The following is a 22,899-nucleotide window of genomic DNA, read 5'->3' as shown; positions in this document are numbered from 1 at the left end:
ATTCACCACACGTTTATCTACATACATTTCCAAAAGCCCAAAACTGGTATAATAGTTTTCATACAGTGCCGAAACTCAAATTATGATTGTTCAGCATAACTAAGCAAACGATCTTCCATTATTTCAGCCCCATACGCGTTATGGTTCTTTCATCTCGTGCTCTTGAAAAAAATATTTGAAAAGCACGTGGTTTACAAAATGGCCGATTTCTGGCTTCATTCTATAATCACCTGAAACTAACAAAATATGACTCAATTTTAGATAATAGGTCATTTAACCCTATCCAGTTTTCCGCGAGCGGTAATGGCCGCCAGCTTGCCTGCGGGTTAGTCTCTGATTTGACATTTCTGGAGGTCAACTGCATCCACCGCTCGGAGCATTTTGGCCAATGTGGCACAAAAGAAGGTGCTGATTAAGTGAATCCAAGCCTTTTTATATACTACATTGATCAAAATGCTCGAACGGTGGGTGCAGTTGACCTCCACATACGTCGAATCAGAGACTGACCCGCAGACAAGCTGGCGGCCATTACCGCTAGCGGAAAACTGGATAGGGTTAAATGACCTATTATCTAAAATTGAGTCATATTTTGTTAGTTTCAGGTGATTATAGAATGAAGCCAGAAATCGGCCATTTTGTAAACCACGTGCTTTTCCAATATTTTTTTCAAGAGCACGAGATGAAAGAACCATAACGCGTTCTGGTTATGGTTATGTTATGTCTGGTATGTCAGATATTTGTTATTGAAAAATAACTATTTTTTAACATGTTCGAGTCATTCTTTGGTATAAGATAAATATTTATAATTAAAAAATCAACCGGTCTTTATTACTATGTCTGAAATTAGATTCATGCATATGCAAAACATGTAATGGATTTAGTTCCATTCCACGAAACCAGTACGCTAGACTGTTGCTTTCCCTACTAAGCTACGAAGAGTTAGTTCTGAAAAATGGAAAATGCTGGAAATTTTGGTTTCATCAGTAACCGCTTAGCTGCGGAGGATGACGGAGTTCAACGTCAGCTGGGTCGACTAGTTAATTATAAATATTTATCTTATATCAAGAATGACTCTGACGAGGGAGATCCGAGTGTGCCATGGTTGTGAACGCACGTAATTTTGTTTGCGCGTCGGTTTGTCTAGTTTTTGGCATTTTGCAAAATTCGGCGGATGGTGATTCGGGCTACGCCACCCAGCCGATTCAGTGTTCTATTGATGGTGTTTTTCTATTTGTTAAGTGGGTATCGTGGATATTAATTACGATCGAACGTGAAGCGCGTGTGTAGTTTTTATATATACGAATGGTGCATTAGCAAATTTAAAGTGCTGTTCCTGCAGGCTTCGAACTGCAAAGCGGAAGATGAATTTGGTGAGCGTGTTTCATGTTGTTTTTCCTTTGTAGGCTCTATTTTAAAGAGGGTGGTGGGATCGAAAGGGGTCATAGGACGAGCTTGTGCTGTTCCGTTCGGTTCCACTACTTTATTGTGCCTTTGGCGGATGCGTGTTTCGGCCTCGGCGGTGGGGCCGTCTTCGGTGTCTCGTGCTTGACTCGACTTCAAGTAGATACGAAGTCGAGTCGAGTGCGAGGCGCTGGGGGTGGCCTTGCTGTTGGGGTCGGGGTGCGTGTCTGTCGAGGGTGCAGTGGGGGTGGTGGAGTTAGCTGAGTTGGATGGAGTAGTGCAGGCTCCTCTTGTGACAAGTAAATACATTCCACTAAAATCTTAAAATCAGTTTTCGTATCGAAAGAGGCGTTCTTTCTGTTTACTTTTTTTTACTTCTACCACAACTAAAGTCTTTTCTGCTGTATTTATCACACAACACGCCAATAGATCCCATAGCCTTTCAATTCTTCGATTCGTAGGTACAGTTGAGGTAAAGTGCCGAATAGTGGACCCTCCAGCCATTTTTGCATTATTACAGCACAATGTAAATATTTTGCTATGAAATTCCATTGGGGGAACCTACATTACAGTCCTATGATTTGATTACATAGATTAGAAATGCTATGAAAAGTAAAATTACTCGACTATAGGGAAGCAATTTCTTATTATGGACCCCCAGGGGTCTACAATAGGGCGAATTCAGTCAGACTTTAAAATGTTAATTTCAACGAATAACGTCGAGTATTTGAGTGTTTTATGTATGTATCGTGAAGAGCAGATGCAGAGCTTGATATTAGATATCGATATCACACAAAATTAATATTTTGAAAATTTCCACTTCTTATGCCAGGAAGAGCAAAATTTCGCTACTAGGGGGTCCACTATTGGGCATTTTACCCTAGATCAAAAGAAATCTTCTCTGTGGCTTTGAACAATGAAGTGCTTATGGAACAATTAGCAAGATCTGTAACACACAAGTCATTGGGAATTGAGATAGTTGTAGTTATTGATACATTTTGATATCATTCGATGTTTCAAGGTATCAATTTTTGTATTATACTTCAACAAATACACACAATAGAAATACTAAATCGCTATATGTCGCTGAATGAATTTTGTCAATTTTTTACTCAACAATGTCAAACAATTACACATTTATCTTAACCGCTAATAATTATAGACCAAATAGAATACTGGGAGATATTTATAACTTTCGCGATCTCTCTCCGGTTTCATTTTTCTCACCGTCCATAGGTTGACTGCTCCCTGCATTAATATCATGTGCCAATATCAATCACCATCAAAAACAATTAATTGGAGCTCAAACTGTTTTCAACAAAATCTTGGCCTGTTTTTCAACTTATTAGTGTATGCATTGTGGTTCCCACATAAGATACATTTATGCCCAGGGTGTCGAAAATGTTTTCCACCCGAAAACATGCTTGACCGGGATCGACAATCAAACTTGCAATCTACGGAAAGGTTATCCCACGCATTTGTTCGCAAAGCTAAATGGAAACTATTATCTTTCTTATTTTCTTTTCAATAAAAAAATGACACATATTGCGACGAAGTCGCTCATTTTACAAATATGTATGATTGATATGGGAACATGTTATTGGTAATACTCTACTCTACATGTTTCATATATTATTTGATTTGATGTTTCTTCCTCTCCGCCTAATATTTCTTACGTAGTGTAAGCTGTAATCAAAGTATAATATCTATCATATGATCTAGCAGTGCTAGAACAAGAAATGAGCTAATACTCGTTTCTATACTAAGTAAAACTGTATCTTAATAATTCTGTCCGTGTTGTAGTAGTGTCTGCATGTTTATTGTTCCTAGTTTCATAGATCACATCACATACCAATGTGAATCCAGACCTATGTTACTTTAATCCTTACCCATCCTTACCAACAACGTCCAACTCCTGTGACATTCGTGGAGATGCAGAGGTGTTCTCGGTCTCTAGTAACAACGAATGTCACACAAATATTCCTTCCCTTCCCCGATGACCAGAGGCGCGGTCACGTTCCGAGACGTGGGTAGGACAAAAACTGAATTTCAAGGACTTTCCGGAGATCCTCTCAGATTTCAAAAGATTTTTTCGGACATCCTCGGATAAGTTATAAAACTCGCTATGACTATTAAGACAATCATTACACTTCCAGAGTTCGTAGTTCATTTCTTAGAAGCATGTCTTCTTCTTTATGAATTTTTAGAAGTGGTTATGGATTTCATTATTTATTCGCTCAATCGATTGTATATTTTATTTAAGGTCAACTTCTCCAAAGAACCCTTAAGTATTTAAAAAATTTAAAATAAAAAAAACACTTGTTCGGCTTTTGTTTTCGATTTTTGAAATTGTTAGAGGCTTAAAAATATGGGTTCCTTAGAAAAGTTAACCTTAAATAAGCCAAAGAAACGATTGAGACAATGAAACGAGATGCAACTTTTGACGGGAAAGGTCAATTATCTGTAGCTTCTAGGAATTCGAACCTTTAGCAATCTCCAGAAACATCGCTATGGTCTACCAGTAAAGCTTATGATCGTCCAAGAATTTTTCAGAGTGTTCAGTACTATTTACGGGTTTTTAGAAATCTTAAAAATAACTATACTCCAAATTTCCTCAAAGACTTGCTGTCACACATCCGAATGTGCTACAATCATTATAAACTAGTTCATATTTGCATATCTTTTGTTTAGTTTAACTTCCGGAGATAAGCTCGGCAGTCTAGTGACTACCGCTTCTGCCTTATAGACATCGGCTGAAGAATACATTTCATAATGTGGCATAGACTACATCACTTTTCTAAGTGAATCATTGATCTATACTTCTGTGGCAGAGGTATTCTCAGTCTCTAGTAGCTTAAAAAACTACACACTAACATTTCTCGCCTTTCCCAACTGACTGGCGCCATTATTGATTTATATTTGAGCGCTCTGAAACGTGTAGGCTAGATGTACCAGTTGTGGCTTTAGCACCAGTTGTCGCACTAGTGCTTTATATGCCAAATGGCCAATCAAATCATCGCAAACCAAGTTCATATCGATAAAGCATATTCATATGATACGATAACACCTTTGATCTCCTCCAAAACAAGCAAAACATAATTGTAAAAATTGATTTTCCTTCATTTTTGACGTCCTTTGCACCAGTTATCGCACTAGTGGTCCCTATTTGGCCAGTCCCATAAGAAAACAATGGGATTTGCCAAATAAGGAACCAAAATTAAGAATAGTGCCACAACTGGTGCATGCGTTCCTATTATGGATTAATTAATTATGAGGATAATAACAAATTTTATTGTGGTTTTCACAGCTGCTCTAAGGAGCAGGAAGTAAAACCTTTCCCTTGATATATAAAGTTCACCCACATGCCTTTTACTTATTTTTTTAATATAGTTGTTCTTATGTATGGCGACAATTGGTACACCCATCCTATATCCAGAATAGGTGGTAAATCTCAACCTTTATTCACTTGGATCGTAGCGTTCTGATAAGTCACGGAGAAGATACCATTGACAAGTATATAGTCACTGACTATTAGTCAGTCTAGGCTAAGCTATTTAGCTATATCCTCGTTTAGATATTCAACTTTTGTTAAATTCACCTGTTGCTCTGTCAACTATTATAAAATTTTAGAAATAATCTGAGCCTCCCTGAGCTAGCAGAAATAATAACGTACTTCCAAAAATATTCAACAATTTTATGGAAGAGCAGCACTATTAGAAACTTCTTCGAAAATCTCAAAACATAATTGAAACTTTTTGGAATAGAAAGAATTCCTCACAGATTCTGAGGTGCTTTTCGCAAAAGAGTTCTCCTTTACAATCCCCGAAACCTCCTCGATTGTCAGTTTAGCCTCTGATAAACTATCAAACATCTGATTAAATTTGGTATTTTCTTATGCCATTATCATGGGTAGGACAATGCTTCGACTGTCCTACCCAGGTATTTTCATGCGTAGGACATGTCCTACTTGTCCCACCCACTCCCGGCGCCACTGCCGATGACCATAAGGACGTGGCCGGCGCCGTTATTGACTCTTTGAATAACAGAACTCTCGCACTGTGCACATTGATGATGTGAAACCATTCCCAGTCTCCATCTATTGGTTCCTTGTGCAACTTCGACCGTTCTGGTCAATCACGGAGTAGCAACTACGAATTGTATGGTCATCCTGCTCATGCTCATGCTCATATATCAAGAATGACTCTGACGAGGATACAATGAGATACAAATAAAACCACTTGTAATTGAATGCTTTGAAGCTTATCTTTCGAATGTGCACTGATTTGGCTGCCACTTTTTGCCACCTTGCGAGATATTTTGGTGTGAAAAATGTGTAGTTTTGTTCGTAAATCTCGAATTTCCTTCTAACAATTGAAAATATTGTTATGATTTGGTAGTTGAATGCTGTATTTTTATGTGCTGAATAAGTTTCTAGAACATTGTCAACCTCAAAAATTCGACAATGCAAAGTTATTTATTGTATACCAATTTTTATGAAAAATGACACCAGCAGAGAAATTCGGTGGCTGGAAATCGTACGTACTTTGGACTCCGCAAGACGCTCCGACCTGGCTGAGTTTCGCTGAGAGTTCGCCGCCGTACCAAACTGACTATCTACAAAACGCTTATAAGACCGGTAGTTCTCTACGGACACGAGACCTGGACGATGCTCGTGGAGGACCAACGCGCACTTGGAGTTTTCGAAAGGAAAGTGCTGCGTACCATCTATGGTGGGGTGCAGATGGCGGACGGTACGTGGAGGAGGCGAATGAACCACGAATTGCATCAGCTGTTGGGAGAACCATCCATCGTTCACACCGCGAAAATCGGACGACTGCGGTGGGCCGGGCACGTAGCCAGAATGTCGGACAGTAACCCGGTGAAAATGGTTTTCGACAACGATGCAACGGGCACAGGAAGGCGAGGTGCGCAGCGGGCAAGGTGGATCGATCAGGTGGAAGATGACTTGCGGACCCTCCGTAGACTGCGTGGTTGGCGACGTGTAGCCGAGCCGAATGGAGAAGACTCTTATATACCACACAGGCCACTTCGGCCTTAGTCTGAATAAATAATAATAATAATAATACCAATTTTTATAGGGTTAAATGACCTATTATCTAAAATTGAGTCATTTTTTGTTAGTTTCAATAGATAGACCCGTAGTGTCTTTGACAAAGTTTTTCTGTACATTATTTCTGACAACTTTCCCAAAGACGCCATTTTGTTTCAACAAATTTTGAAAAAATAAAATTTCTATCTCACTTTTAGGTGAATTAATCAAAAATAAATTTTTCTCAAATGATACCCCTTGATGTATGCAACATACTTGCTGAACATACTATGCAATTTAAAACACGATTTCATACCGAAAAAGCTGACGATCACGTTTTTCGGGATTTTAACCACTGTGGATCGGGGCAATTCTTGAGCCCTTTTTTACTTCAGCGAATGACCGGTGCCGAAGTCGGTCCAGTGATTCCGGGTGGAGCATAGCGTCCGGTTCAATGGTGCTCCGACGACACAAAACCAGTACTATAACGCGTCACGATCTACTAGGTCTAGTCCCCGACGGTGGATCTTGTCTATTCCGATGAGTTAGAAGCTCCCCGGTGGCGGAAACTCATCGAAACCAATCTTCTATCATCTTGAGCCATTAAGCTCCCGGCTCGATCGCAGCTTACTCAGATAATCCCCGGCGGCGGATCTATCCTACTCCGACAGGAAGTCCCCCGACGGCGGAAGCTTCCCCGTAACTGACCGTTCTACTGTGATCGCTTCCAGATGCCCTCTGGTCTTCATGCCATTTTAGTTGCAACGACAACATGGTCTGCGTTACCGCTCTGCCTACTTCGTTCCTCGTATTCTCGTTCTTTCACATTTATTGCACGATGTTCTCGGAGCTTATATTACGAGCGCTGCCCGCTGAGATCACACTTCGTTCTGTCCTAAATCGGGGACAGTCGAAAAACACGTGTTTAGGTGTCAAAGAAGGTACTCTGCGTGTCCCAATCTGTGCAGATACTTTCTGAAACATCCATGGCCCGACAGGAATTGTGTCAGGAAGAAGTTGACTTCCCCGTGTTTTCTGCCCACCCACAACGACAGGTTCTACTACATACCTATAACACGTATGTGTTTATGTACGCAAATAGTCTTGACAATTTTATTGGTACTTATCATTAACCGATTTAATGGGTCCGCGACGTTAAGCATATGGCCGTTAGGCATAAGTACGTTAGGCATAATGGACGTTTGGCATAATTCTGCCTTCTTTATGTCATGGGTTGTTCGTTGGGTCATTTTATGCCTAAAGTCCATTACGTACATTACGTACAGTCCGAACGTACATTATGCCTGACGTACTTATGTCAAACGTCTTTATACCTAACGTGCTTATGCCTAACGGGGTATACCCAATTTAATCGCAACAAGTTGCGTTCGACGAGAAATCCTGTCCCATTGTTTCCTATAGAAAATTGGGCTGAACGGAAGACTTCGAGATGTCGAGTCAAGTACGAGACACTGAAGACGACGTGATTCTTCATATTATTACATCGCTCACTGGGACATTGTTACCTCGCTGCTTAGTGTTAATAAAGCACTTCCACAATTAATAGCAGCGAGGTTACTAAGCCAAGTTACCATTTTTGCATGCGTATATCATCAAGCTAACACGGTGATACTTTTATGCCCAGGAAAATCGAGAAAATTTTCAATCCGAAAACCGACAAGGAATTGAACCCAGCTACCTTCAGCATGTTCCAGCTTTGTAGCCGCACATCTTACCTAAGGAAGGGCCCATTAGCGGACATTATGTTGTGCTTTCATTTGAGGACATACCTATTTATTTACTCATCTGACGAGCTCGGTGGTCTAGTGACTACCGCTTCTGCCTTATAAGCAGGAGGTCGTGGGTTCAATTCCTGGCTCGTCAGATCTCGACTATTGGAGGGTACATTGCTTCCATCTAAGAGATAGTGATTAGTCCCAAATCAATATCTGTGGTAACGGATGAAAGTGATGCTACTCTCATACAATAGTCTTGGCTTGTACCACCTACGAATTTGCGCGAATTGCTCAATGCTAATGCTAATGCTAATACCTATTTATTTACTCATCTACACATTGTAATTTACTTGTGCTACAGAACAGTATTTCCGCAAATTCTTATCGTATAAACAACAACTAAGCATACAATTTGTGCTAACTTTTCTAGACGAAGGAAATGGCGGCTTGAGGTGGCTTGAGACTTATTACGCTCATATTAGGCCCGAAGAATCTTTTTATATCTAAACCTGTAGTGGTCAAATTTAAGAATGTTCAAACTTGAAAAACAACACTTGTTTAAACATTTTTTTATTGGCAAAAGTGATTATATAAATTTTTGATATGATCACACGCCTCCTAATCTTGACGTTCATGTTACTTTTATTCATTTGGAGAACTCAATATGAGAAACTAACTCGCTACGACACTCCTACCTCAGCACAAGCAGATCACTCAATCTTCTACCGAAGCAGCTCACGCGCTACCCTACCAATCCCCCATGCACCTTAAGGGGTTTGGGACGTCATATTGTCAGCTTCAGTGTTGAGCCGATCCTCTGAAACCTCAAAGTTGATAACTGTGGACACAAATTTTCTCATCTAAACATAATTATTAATTACGACCTGATGATTTGGTAAGAATGCAGGTAAATTTATTTTTGTTGCGGGTCACTTTAGATTTCTTTCATTTTTATTTTTTGAAAGAGTTTATGAAAAGAATCATAGGCACCTTTATCTTTCAACTGTAAAAATCAATGTTTTGTTATTTCCTTTGCGTATTCAAATTATCTTTGTTGAATTAGGCCAATACAAATTATTGCACTTTTGCGCAATCAGTCGAGCTAAGTTTACAGCTATGAAGAGTTAGTTTTTCTGAAATGAGATGAGAAGAGATGACAGCTTTCCGGTGCTACTTTGCCATACGGAATTTCGTTCGATCCTTGCTTATTACAAGGAAAGCTACGTTACTAAATCAATTTTACACTTCGCTTATTCTATTACGATAATTTTCTTTAAAACTGGTAGAATTGAAACAAATGAATGTCCCTGTACTTGATTCTAACGGAGTATTCATTTGGTATCATTTGAGCAAGTACAATGGATACACTATGTCCAGGTAGTCGAGAATGTCTCCACCCCGAAAACATCCTATACCAGACTGAGAATCGAACTAGCCATCTCCGGATTGGCAATCCTACGCCTTTGCTCGCTAGGCTACTGGAGAGCCCGATAATAACAGAATATTAGTTTCGAATAAACGCATAGCATTTTAAAAAATATTTTTAGTCTCATACGAATTTGGCGAAAAAGAGCATTGTTACGGTATAGTTCTTATATATTTAGGACAATAGTGATAACTTGGGTTAGGATTTGCATTTGTCCCCATTATTTGGTTTGCTTCTCCAACGCCTTCAAATAGACTACTTTTATGAAAAATATGTTTCGATTCATTTCAGGACGATGAATAGATGGAACGAGTCATCAATTAGCAAATGGATTGAGCTGCTGGGCCCACAAAGAGACTGCAAAATCATAAGCTATGCTTTAGAACGTGTGCAGGGCGTGTTGTACGGAGGATGAATACATTTTGTTCCATTTCCATGAGATATTTGTGATAGACCTCCCTCTTGATATTGCAATTTTTACAACTGGGTATAGGTTTCAATCGTACATATTAATGTATTCGCATTTTCAATGACTTAAGCACATACTCAAAGATTTTAATTTTCACATACGGGATGTACGCAGGCTAAGTTTTAAACATTTTCGTTAGACAATTTATGAAGTTATGCTGTCCTACAGTTTGGCAATAGCAATGGTTATTTAATAGAAAATGCCAAAAACTAGCGAAGGTCATCAATTGAGTTTATAAAAAGGGAAATTTGAATGTTATTTGTTATCTAATTTGTTGAACTACTTTCCAACGAGTCAGTTTGGTGAATAATAAAATCATATTTTGAACTGAAGAATTATGTACAATTTATTTCGAAAGAAACTCCTTCGGTATGATACGCGGGCTGGGACGGTGCACCTGCAACTTGAGGCGTAAGCTATTCCCGTTGTCGACATACTATTTGCTAGAGCTCGAAAGAAATGTGAACAATCGGCACAGTCATCGAATGTAATTTGCGCATGCGCTGTTCCTGTTAGCGTGCTTCACTTCCAGCCATCACAAAAGTGTTCTGTCTTTTTTTCCCTATCAGTTGCCTTATCACACGCTGACGAACACTTGTAATAACCGAATATTTACCGCTGCTGTTCTGCTGCGATTAAGTGCGATCGATTTAACCCCTGCAACGCTTAGTATTGTTTTGACCAGCACGGCGAACGTTAGTGAATTTACACATTGAAAGTCCTTCTACTTTTATAAATTAAGGTAAGTTTTTTTAAAACTAAGTTCTAGGAGTAAATATTTGTAGTGTTTATCAAAAGCATTGCAATGCTATGTGATAATAATTGTTTGAATGATGTGGTTCAATAAGTAATAGCATCATGAATTCTAAGGGTAATTTACAATCATAATCTCCGGCATAACAGTGTTATCGGCGCTTAAAATAGACGTTAGTAATTAGATAAGATTTTTTAAAGATTAGCCGGCATGGATGTAAACATACTTAGATAATGAATTGCAAATTGATATCAGTAATGGACTCTGAACTGAATAAAAAAAAATCTTGGGTTTGTTACCATGTTTCGTTTTTAATAGTTTTGTAGCTTTTCAGTCCATTATAGACGGCATTATATTCGAACGGCCTTACAGTTCAACTCGTATGCATAACAAAACCGTGAGATTTTTATGTATTCTGAATCCTCGTCCAAAAATACGTAATCTGGCAAAAAAAAAACCATAACAAAAATTTTGTTCCTGAATGTATGATTTTTTTTCGTTTTTTGAGAAACTACATATGTGCACGCACTTTGAAGACTAATTATGGAGTACTGCTTGCAGTTGTTGAACTGGAAGTGCAAGCTTAAAATTAACTACTCAAAATTGAGTCGAATCCGACTGATTTTCATTAAAAACGGGACAACTAAAAATTTGAATAAAAGATAGGGTAAAATGCCCAATAGTGGACCCACCTAGTAGCGAAATTTTGCTTTTCCTGGCATAAGGAGTGGAAATTTTCAAAATATTAATTTTGCGTGATATCTAATATCAAGCTCTGCATCTCATTTTCACGATACATACATAAAACACTCAAATACTCGACGTTATTCGTTGAAATTAACATTTTAAAGTCTGACTGAATTCGCCCTATTGTAGACCCCCTGGGGGTCCATAATAGGAAATTGCTTCCCTATACTAGCTGAAATGTAGCTCCTACGCTCAGCGGGGGTGGTGATATTAGCTAATGCACTACTTCACAAAGTTGCCACTATACGCCACTAGGAGAGCTCTTCTTCACGAATCAAACTAGTATCGCCGCTTTACACATAGTTCATTTTTATTACTTATACTAGAGTAGAAGTAAAACTTTTGGAACACTTTCTTTTAGGAAAGTTCAATTCGGAATAATTTATTTGCTGAATTTCAGGTCTAAGAAAATTTCCATCGCTACTAAGTACTACCGTTCCATTTAAATTGAATTTCATTAGAGTTTAAAAAAACAGTTTTTTGTTGTTTTCTCAAAACTGTGTAAAATGGATAAAATGGTGTCCTGATGCTGAATTTTGAAATATAATGCATGATGGACATTAGCGTGATGTTTTTCTACAACTTTGTCTAATAGTACATGGCTCTAAGTACAATGCTTAGTAACCTTGTTAACGTTAATCAACTATTAACGTTGCATAGTTGACGTTACCTTTAATGTAGCGTACACACGCTCAAACACGTTAGACCAACATTGACGCTCGCCGCCCCCAAGAAAATGCTTCGGTTGCTGCTTTGGTTGTGTGTGAAGTTTTTCGAACAACCATTTGACAGCTGGCGGCTCGGTTAGAAAAAATCAAAGGGGTTTGATTTTGGTTTGACCTATCGGGGCGGTGTCAAAGTTCGCGGAGAATTTTTGGGCGTTTGTAGTGAAGTCGTACAATGCGGTGTGGATGCAACAGTGCAGGTCGCTGAAGCAGTCGGGGAGGAACAACACCCTGAAGTTGGCTCCATGCCCAGCCGGTCGAAAACCGAGAACGCAAATAGAATGTGCGTAAAAGACAGTTGATATCGGTTCGTTGGCAACGTCGGTTGAGTAAGCCCAATATTCATGTGCGGTGAGCATTATCGATCCGTATCCTGGTATCCGTATATTAGGCCCACTCAGGCGTTAGGAAGAAGCCTATGCTGTAGAAGTGCCGGAGATAGACTCGACAATCCAACAATGTGATACGCCACCCCCCGCCCTTCATAGTTCGACGACGAAGACCAATCCTGCAGTCGATCGCCATTGTTGGGCCAACAACAAACCATGTGGGGTTAACCGAACATCGATAGCACACTGGAGCGTGTGCTTCTCAGCAAGAAAGCCGCATAGAGTGCACTTACCATCATGGATACGGCAAACTCAACAAATCGCCGGTTAACCCACCGGTCAGCCCCTTGCTTTGCCCGTTTTCTGAATAAATGTAATTAAAATTATGTATTCTCTCTCACTAAAAGAACCTCTCGCCGGAAACTTACTCTCCGTTCAACGCCCTGGACCCCGGGAGCAAAAGAGGCCTTTGGTGTCCACCCAATGAGCTGTCGTTGGCTCTGGACTAGCAGTTCGGGGTCTAGGCTAGCCCCCTTCTGAGGCGGCAGTTTCTCCCGGGGTCAAAAGTTAGTTTCAAAGTCTAATACAGAACTGGGATGATAGTGAAACGTCTTCATGATTGTCCTTCTGCGATCGGCTGGAGTGAGAAGGTACGCCTTGAGCGTCTGTCCACCAGGAGGTGCGGCTCAAACAGCATCTCCATGGAATCCAGCGGCTGATTGATGGAACGCCGTATCGCGTCAGCAATACCTAAAAGGTGGCAGCCCCCGCACCGACAAACGATACATCTGACGATTTAAAGGACACATTTTATGAATGTCTTGATAGAGCCTATGGAGAGCAGTACTGAGATTTTCATCTTTGTTGAGACAAGTCACGCGATATTTACATTTTATTCTCTCCCGTTTTCATAGAACACATAAAAAATGAAAGGAATCCGCACAAATTTTCACGGATTTTTATTTCATGAAAGCCCATCAAACTATTGTAAACAAGCTGTTTTTTTCTTCAAAAATGTTACTTGTAATTCAAAAATCATCTTATCGATTAGTCATCGTTATTTGCCAGATCTATTAAAACTATTTAGAAATTTAGATTTCAAAACAAAGCAACATTACCTGCTTGTAATGTGACAGGTGACTGGCATCCAGTCTCGTTGGTCTCTTGAAAATGAAAATGCCACTGTTTTCGCTTTTACATGACGATCACGAAAACTACCAGTACTGATGGAGAGTGCCCAAAGCACCGGCGGAATGGCAACCACAAAATATGCCAAATCCAACGATGTGATGACGGAGATAGCTTGTCACCACCATCGACTACTGCATGCCCTCCCAACCTGCACTCAGTTCGCCTCGAAACCTCTGGTTCTGAAAAGAACCTTACTATTTTAATTAACTCTTCCTTATATTGGGTGGCGAGTGGCAAGGTTGATCGAAGCAACGCATCACCAGTCTGATCGGCAGCAGCAGAAGGTCTCGATTCCAGCAGCTATTCCTCAGGGAAGTTTCCTTCGGGAAGAAAAAAACTCCGATCTTTCCACTTCGAACAATTTATTTGAACTGACAATGAGTACACATGAGTGATTTTCTTTTATAGAAAAATATCGGAACAATAAAAAACAAAGAAGAAAAAGTTTGATGTTTGTATAGAAAGCGATTTTGTGTACAGCGCCGATAAAAGCCATTCGCTGATTGGTCGGTGATTTTTTGGCTCATGTACAGTTGCGCTGATCAGGATGGTTGACGATGATGGAGTTCAGCAAACGGGAAGCACGTTCGTTACACCGAACAATGCTCACCGATATTTCTTTGAGACACATCAAGCGGTACGAGCTCTTCAGCTTCCGCAGGTAACTGATTACCTCCAGAGCTCTTGCCCAGGACGGGCTCCTGTATCTCAGAATAGATACGACAACGTCTGCTAGTAGCCTACGTCTACTGGCACACATCTTGGAACTGTTGGACATCATCCTCGACAATGCCGCAACAGCAGTCGAAGCCCTTTAGCACGTACAGCCGACATGGCTGTCGGAGGTCAGCTTGTCATCAATAACGACCCCAAAGAGCTTTAAACTCCGCTTAAAAGTGATCGCGACTTCACCCACACAAATCACTGCATGTTGAACCGACTTGCGGTTGTTGACGATAACCACCTCCGTCTTACGTTGAGCGAGCTCCAGGCGATTAGCGCTCATCTAATCCGCCACCGTGCTGATCGCGTGTGCTGAGATCAGTTCTACCTCGGGAATTGACTCACCGTAGACCTCCAAGGTGGCCCTCCTTAGTCCAAGGGGCCCTCCTTAGCCGTGCGGTAAGATGCGCGGCTACAAAGCAAGACCATGCTGAGGGTGGCTGGGTTCGATTCCCGGTGCCGGTCTAGATAATTTTCGGCTTGGAAATTATCTCGACTTCCCTGGGCATAAAAGTATCATCGTGCTAGCCTCATGATATACGAATGCAGAAATTGGCTTAGAAACCTCGCGGTTAATAACTGTGGAAGTGCTTAATGAACACTAAGCTGCGAGGCGGCAATGTCCCAGTGGGGGATGTAGTGCCAACGAAGAAGAAGAAGAAGAAGACCTCCAAGGTTACGCCATCGGCGAAGCAGACGATCTTAACACCAGGAGGGAACTTTAGCTTCAGCATCTCGTGGTACATAAGGTTCCATAATACCGGGCCCAGTATTGAACCTTGCGGAACTCTTGCGGTAATATGAACGCTTCTCTGACTGGCATCGGTATCGTATAACAGTACAGTCGCGATTCGCTGGTTGGGCTACAACCTCGGCCCAACTAACGAATTCGGTTTTTTGTTGTATTTCGACTTGAACATCACAAATGATGTCCAGTGACGCGCAAGCCCGCTTTCCGTGTTTACATTGAATTCTGACGTAAGGTTGCTTTTTAGTTGGACCATCATGATCCAGCCAGCGGAGGCCCAACTAAAAAGTGACTCAAGTATTAAAATCCCAACCAGCGAATCGCGACTGTACACGGTTCTAGAAATAGCTTTCCAAAATCCGTTACAGGCCCACCGGCAGGATAAGCCGGTGTATCGAGAGCGTGATGGTATCCTACCTTGCGCTGTTGAATGCGTTCTTCATATCAAGTGTCACTAACGCACAATATCGATTACCTCGCCTTTTCTATTGGATCACTATCTCGGCGGTTTCTACTACCGAGTTAATAGCGTCCAACGTGAACTTACCCTTGCGAAAACCGAACTGATTGCTTGACAGCGCGTCCGTACCCTCTGAGTGCGGGGTCAGCCTGTTGAGGATGATCCTTTCTAGCAACTTGTCCGTCGTGTCTATAAGACAGATTGGTCTATACGCCCTTGGATCACCCGGCGGCAAGGATGTTAACGATCATTCAGTAATTTGCGTTCGATCATTTAGTAGTTTGTCAATAACACATTCCAGAAGCTGAATTTCAAAATATGTTGTATGGTGGACTTCTAGTGCGAAGGTTTTTCTACAACTTTGCCTAATGGCTCGTTATTAGAATTCAACTAATAACGGAGTTAGAGCGCTAGTTGCAGTAACTTAAACTAAATGATTGGAATTTTGTTATCATTTAGTCTAAGTTACTGAAACTATAGCTATAACTCCGTTAATAATGGAATTCAAACAACGAACCATTAGGCAGAGTTGTAGAAAAACCTTCGCACTAGAAGTCCACCATACAACATAATTTGAAATTCAGCTTCTGGAATGTGTTATTGACAAAGTACTAAATGATCGAACGCAAATTACTGAATGATCGTTAACATCCTTGCCCAGCGGTTTCCGGCCTTCGGCAACAACACCAGTGTCTGCCTTTTCCATTATTCGGGGAATCTACACTCATCAGCAGGTCTAGCCTGAACATGTTTCATCAGGCCCTGCATCTTTGTTCGTTACCAAGGATTTGGTCACAGCGAGTAGCTCTTCGTTCGTCACCGGAGCCATCACTTCGGCCGCACCCATATTGCCTTGCGGTGCAGGAGGCCAGGGACTTGTGGCTCTGGACAAGAAGAGTACCTCGATAATTCTCGCCATCCTATCCGGGGACTGTACGGGGGTGAAGAGCTCCCTTACTGCTCTCGATGGTATTGTTAAAGGCCAGTTTCGCAGCTTCACACTTCACGGCGCACCTTGTCCAAACATGGAAAAAACCTATCAGTCATTCAAATAATGAAATAGACCAGAGGTGTCTTCGGCGAAGTTTCAATATACATTAATGCCGACATTTTGAATAATATTCACAATTTTTAGCGATATTCGCATAAAAGTCCCATACGTCAAATCGGTCAAACAACGTTTTTAAAGTGTGATTTCTTCAGAAATGTTGTTTGTCACCTAATTTCGATGAACCTTGTTAAAAAATTCAAAATTCCAAAGCCTGCTGCGATCATTTATTTGCTTATTTAGAAAAGAAAGACCCAACAATGTTTGATCAGTAATTGTACTTAATCAACACTTTCACTGTTTATTATTATTCAAAACAAGGATGTTGACAGAATACACGATTCGTGACGGTGATCCAGTTACAAAAATGATTTCTGACGATTAATTGCGGAAAAGGGCAATTTTATAGTATGTTCCACATATGTCGTTTATGCGATGGGACAGAGTCGGGCAGGCGTTTTAATCGGAAATGGACAGAAAAACTCATGCCCTTTCATACATACTACTATTGATTGATTTTCGATGATTTTTTTCAAATTGAGTTTTACTGAAGACCATCTCAAATGCTAATGAAAATTTCCTCCTAATGATTTTCGATTAGTCAGGGTGGTCTAGCGTGCGGCGGTTCGCTCTTTCATCCTCGGTGCGGTCACGTTGCATCCTTCGTCTAGCCTTGAGGCAGGTTGATCGAATGGCCGCAATCTCGGCACTCTACCAATATACCGAGCGTCTGCCATTTCTCGGCAGGGCTTTCCTCGGCATGGTGGCGTCCCACGCGCGTAATAGGACAGCTACCAACGCATCCCTGCTTAGACCTTCATATGCTGCCTGCTAAGCTGAACCAGGTACAACATTGTTCTACTTTTTATACAAATTTACTGGAAGCTACTTCAATTTGCTTAGCAAAATGTGTATCAAATGTTAGTAAAATTAGACTTTGCGGATAGTAAAATCCATTACAAATGTCAACAATATTTCCTAGTGCTTTTCGAGTGGGTTCGTGGCTAGAAATAAAAAATAATAATTGAAAACTTAATTAATGAAATTTGTATGAGATTTAATTATTGTTACCTCATGTTGAACTGAAACAAATAAAAAAGGGTAAAAGGATATTTTTCGTATTTAACAAAATACGTTATTTTTGTTACATGTTTTTTATAGTCCAGTATTTTATTTAATTTCAGGTGTTGCTAAGCTGTCATCATGAACATAGCTGATGTAAGTATTGTTCGTAAGTGAATTACAGAAAATCCGAATGAATCTTAACTATCAGATAAGTACTTTAGTACCTACATATGAACAACATTAAATTGTGCCTGTCCCTTAGATATCTTTTAAATATCTCAGCTTCATTTGGTAAAATATCAGAAAGTTTGATCAACAAAGATAATAAACAATGATATTACTACAATCCCTACTTAAGCCGTCATTTACTTCATTAAATTTGCATGTGCCTTTTATCACTTAACCTATTTTACTCCTCTAAAAGGCAATGTATCTGTGTTTTCTTTATTAGCAAATTTGTATTTATGGGAAGTTCATTCCACTGTAAATAATTTTAGAACCTTCTGTGAAATCCCATTGAAATTACGTTGAAATTTTCGGCTAATGCCAATTGAAATATGTATTTGCCGTTCTCGTACAACTAAGTTGTACCAGAAGGCTATATATTTTTGAATAATACTGCATATTTGTTAAGAAAATTATTTTGAGCTTTTAGTGGAATGTCTTCACTTGTCATAAGACGAGTTTGTACAATCTCATTTAATTCTACCACTTAATTATACCTTGACAGATACGTATTTCGGCCTCAACAGTAAGGTCGTCTTCAGTGTCTCGTACTTGACTCGACTTCCTACTGCATATTTTCTTATTCCATCTTGTTTCAGACTGTCCAACAACTACACACAGCTTATTCTAATGGAAAAACTAGGAATGTTGATTTTAGGTAAAGCTATTTTTCAAAATAAATATATAAAATCTCCAATTCCTGATTGTTTCACGCCAATTTCTAGAGAACAACAACTCAACAACTTACTTCGCATGTATGAAGAGAACCATGACAAAATGGCAAAAGTGCTGGCACAGGATCTCCGAAAGCACAAACAGGAGGCCTATTTGATGGAAATCGACTACATGATAAACGATTTGCGCAGCATCATTTTCAGCCTCCGCGAATGGGCCAAACCGGAGAAACCAAAGAAGACTTTTGTGAACATGATGGACGAGGTTACTATCTACAACGATCCGTACGGCGTTGTGTTGGTCATCAGTGCGTGGAACTATCCATTACAACTAACCTTGGTGCCGGTGGCTGCTGCGATTGCCGCTGGAAATTGTGTCCTGATCAAGCCCAGTGAAGTAGCTCCAGCTACTTCAAAGTTTATTGCGGAGACTATTCCAAAGTATTTGGATAAGGTCCATAAAATTTGAAATTGCAATTTTGTAATTTTTGGTCTAAATGACTGCTATTTTTCCTAGGCATGCTACCGTGTGATTGAAGGAGGAATAAAGGAAACTACCGAGGTATTGAAACAAAAGTTTGACTATGTTTTCTACACCGGATCTGGACGTGTGGGAAAAGTTATCCATAAAGCATGCGCGGAGAATTTGACACCATGCACACTTGAACTTGGCGGCAAAAGCCCTTGCTATGTTGACAGCTCTGCGGACATCCCGATTGCTACGAGACGTATTCTGTGGGGCAAATTTGTAAACGCTGGTCAAACCTGCATTGCACCGGATTATGTTCTTTGTTCGAAAGAGGTGCAAGGCAAATTCTTGCAAGAAGCGCGTTTAGTTCTTAAGGAGTGGTATGGAGAAAATCCGAAACAAAGCCCGGATTTGTGTCGAATTATAAACGAACAACATTTCAAGTAAGTTTAGTATTTCTAAGCATAAGCAATACATTTTTATATTTATCAGTTTTGTACTCTGCAAAGTTTTGATACAATAAGCTTTATGATAAAATACCGCAGTGGTACACAATTAAGCGAGGAACATGAGAATCACATTATATACAATTAACAATAATGACACAGAAAAATTGGAAAATTGGAAAATTAGTGAAACTTACAGAACATCTACTTTAAGACTCGACGATTTATGATTCGACAACTAAGTATATGTAGGTACCTTGAAGTAAGGCTTGTCGTCAATCATTTGATTTACGGGGAATGCGTTCCGTGTAAAAAGTTTTCAGTTCCAAATTCAAAAATCCGTGTAAAAACAGTTTTATGATTTGATGCGAAATGGAGTAACTCTATCATTGCGGCGGACAAAACGCCCTAGGGGAATCAACATACAATGTACTACGCGTCTCATTGCACTGTCCATACCAGAATGATTCGACGACGCGTGGTGCGTTGTTCCCAAAGAGCTGTCAGCTTGGAGGCGTTTTGCCTCATGAGTTTTCTGGCAACGAAATACATATCACCACTTTTTGAAATGTGATTATTATCTATATGATTGAGATTTCGTTACAGCTAAGAAATTAAAGCAGTCTTTGTTTAGCTAGGGCATATTGCCCATCTTTCCCCTACATTAAAAAAAGTGGTGATATTTCGTTGCCGGAAAACTTATGAGGCAAAACGCCTTTTAGCTGGCAGCTCTTAGGGAACAATGCACCACGCGTCGGCGAAGCAGCATTCTGGTATGGACAGTGCGTGGAGACGCATAGTACATTGTAGATAATAGTCCCACTAGAGCGTTTTGCCTCGCCGAAATGTTAGATGTTTCCTAAAAATGTTGAAAATTTCGAATTTTCCTACCTTTCTTTTTTACTTTTTTCGCCTAACCTACATATGTTTAGGATTGGTTTTGTTAGGGGCAAGCCAGAGTAAACGCGACGAGCGATGCGACGCGACGCGATTCACATAAAATAATAACAATCATTATCAACAGGCTGTCAAATTGCACTGTCGCGTCGCGTCGCATCGCACGTCGCACGTCTGGCTTACCGCTTACGGTCATCTAAAATACGGTAAATATCTATAAGGGAATATCCAAAAAGTCTAACCCGGTGAAAGTCTAACGAATGCAAACATATTCTACAGGCGCCTGAGTGGGATGCTTCAAGGAGCAAATATAGCAGTTGGAGGAGAAACAGATGCCAACGACAAATATATTGCGCCGACTATCCTTATCGATGTAAAAGACAAAGATTCAGTAATGCAAGATGAGATATTTGGGCCCATTTTGCCTATTGTAAATGTAAAAAATGCACATGAAGCCATCCAATTTATCAACTCTAGGTAAGTATTGCAGTTATTATCCACCTATAAATAAATATTCATATATTGTACTCTTAGGGACAAAGCCTTGGCAATGTATATATTTAGTAAGAACCAAGCCGACAGAGAGATAATAGTTTCAAACACTTCGTGTGGTGGAATATGTGTCAACGATACTATGGGACACTTTGCAGGTTAGTTACGATAAGTTTTTGAATTGCGTTATTATTTACAATATGTTTCTTCCAAACAGTCGACACTCTGCCATTCGGAGGTGTTGGTCCCAGCGGAATGGGATCCTATCATGGAAAGTACGGATTTGATACCTTTACGCACAAGAAGTCGTGTCTAGTTAAAAATTTCAGTCCCATCGGAGAGAAGTTGGCTTCGTAAGAGCTGTTCAACTGTTTACTCCATAGAGAATATAATTTAATTATTTTTTTGGTATTTCAGGTCGCGGTACCCGCCATACTCTGATAGTAAATTGTCGCTCTTGACGAAACTACTGAAGAAAAGACAAGGATTATCGTTGAAGTTTTTTCCATATGCGTTGATGTTTGGACTGGGTATTGCTTCGGCCATATTTGTTAAGTCCATTACAGAGGTAAATATGATGACATTTTAAATGCCATTGTTTTACATCAAGTTGTTTTTTAATACTTTTCCAGGAAGATTCTTAATTATTTAACCTTTTAACATATAATGTATGCTTTTTTGTAAATATAAGCATTGAATGGTTGCATAAGTACTATGCAGTTTTGTTGTGTGTTGTTTTGATGACGTTGTTCCTAATTAAATTTCTGCAATAAAACCGTAGATTTGTAAGGGAACGTCCACAAATTACGTAACGCTCAGAGAGGGGGGATTGAGCGAAGTGTGACGGTCCATACAAAATTTTCAGATGTTTCATACAAAAAGTGTGACATGGGGGGGAGGGGCAGTTCAAAAATGCCCGATTTTTGCGTTACGTAATTAATGGATCTTCCCTAATACACTGCTAAAAATAACTATATATAGTATACACACTTAGTTTTTATTTCTGCAGCTCGGCAAAAATCCGCACAGCCGAGCGCCAGCAAAACTTGAAAACTGATATTTCAGCAAAATGGTGTTTGTTAGCTGATTTTCGGCTAAATAATTGCCGATTTTCAGCAATTTTGACAAAAATCTCGGCAAAAAACATGTTTGCTGGGGCACGGCTGTGCGAATCTCGGTAATAGTTCAACATTTTGCTGAGAACCCGGTGAAAAAAATTAAATGTGTATGTGTCGCGATTATAATTGTTTGCAATAGCGCCACCCTAATATAATCGATTTGGATCCACACATAAATTATATTACCGCCATCAAGGGTGACAATGGGTCTGGGGGTGAGAATGTGTCATCGCTCTTACCGAAAATCTGGAGATCGTAGAACATAATGGTTCAAAAAGGTCTCTTATATTTTAGTCTTCTTGCCCTCAGATATATTCAATCTATTCTACAAGCATTCTAAGTACTTGAAACAGTGACCCATTCTCACCCCCATTTGACTTATTGTCACCCCCGACGACGGTATTGCTTATTCATGACCACACATAAATTTTATTTCTATATAAATTTTATAAGTGGTTTGCGTGGAGAACGGTTATGTGTGCGCTTATGGGTTTTTGTCAATAAAAATGTGTGAATTTTTGGTAGTGTAGGTAGGATAAGACGGTATTATATACACCCCTAAGGCAATACTTAAACAACTTATTACTTTTCAACGCAATTTCTGCAAACTTTGTGTTATATTTGGTAGTCCAAAAAGTCGTAAATGCATTGCCTGTAGTTAGTAGCCATATGAACATATTAAAGAGAACACGTAATAAGGCATGAA

At 39.9% G+C, this 22,899-nt stretch overlaps 2 protein-coding genes across 4 annotated transcripts in view; both read left to right on the top strand.

Moving 5' to 3' along the window:
• Nucleotides 1-10,417, top strand: part of LOC134211509 (aldehyde dehydrogenase, dimeric NADP-preferring-like) — a 137,570-nt gene extending 127,153 nt beyond the window's left edge. Inside the window, exon 11 of the mRNA XM_062688412.1 lies at nucleotides 9,905-10,417. Coding sequence (XP_062544396.1) covers nucleotides 9,905-9,916 — 12 coding nt within the window. The 3' untranslated portion in view covers nucleotides 9,917-10,417. The remainder of the gene's footprint in view (nucleotides 1-9,904) is intronic.
• LOC134211511 (aldehyde dehydrogenase, dimeric NADP-preferring-like) lies at nucleotides 1,129-21,789 on the top strand. 3 transcript variants are annotated; one of them, XM_062688419.1, is made up of 10 exons: nucleotides 1,129-1,370; nucleotides 17,992-18,025; nucleotides 18,697-18,755; nucleotides 18,823-19,225; nucleotides 19,289-19,683; nucleotides 20,863-21,060; nucleotides 21,118-21,233; nucleotides 21,293-21,428; nucleotides 21,493-21,643; nucleotides 21,708-21,789. In XM_062688419.1, the coding sequence occupies exons 2-10, from the start codon at nucleotides 18,011-18,013 to the stop codon at nucleotides 21,717-21,719; spliced, it is 1,485 nt and encodes a 494-aa protein (XP_062544403.1). In that variant the 5' UTR covers nucleotides 1,129-1,370; nucleotides 17,992-18,010; the 3' UTR covers nucleotides 21,720-21,789. The 3 variants fall into 3 exon arrangements, with proteins under 3 accessions (XP_062544403.1, XP_062544402.1, XP_062544404.1); XM_062688418.1 differs by lacking the exon at nucleotides 1,129-1,370 and adding an exon at nucleotides 10,660-10,824; XM_062688420.1 differs by lacking the exon at nucleotides 1,129-1,370 and adding an exon at nucleotides 17,634-17,652.
• Nucleotides 21,790-22,899: the final 1,110 nt, after the last annotated feature.

Source organism: Armigeres subalbatus, chromosome 2 (assembly GCF_024139115.2).
Source record: "Armigeres subalbatus isolate Guangzhou_Male chromosome 2, GZ_Asu_2, whole genome shotgun sequence".
Classification (NCBI taxonomy): Eukaryota; Metazoa; Arthropoda; class Insecta; order Diptera; family Culicidae; genus Armigeres; species Armigeres subalbatus.
This window is presented reverse-complemented; position numbering and strand designations above follow the sequence as displayed.

What these genes read in the sequence shown, in the direction of transcription:
- LOC134211511 (XM_062688419.1), top strand. An exon ending in TTCCAAAGTATTTGGATAAG is followed by an intron (nt 19,226 to 19,288) that starts GTCCATAAAATT and finishes TATTTTTCCTAG; the next exon opens with GCATGCTACCGTGTGATTGA. An exon ending in ATCCAATTTATCAACTCTAG is followed by an intron (nt 21,061 to 21,117) that starts GTAAGTATTGCA and finishes TTGTACTCTTAG; the next exon opens with GGACAAAGCCTTGGCAATGT.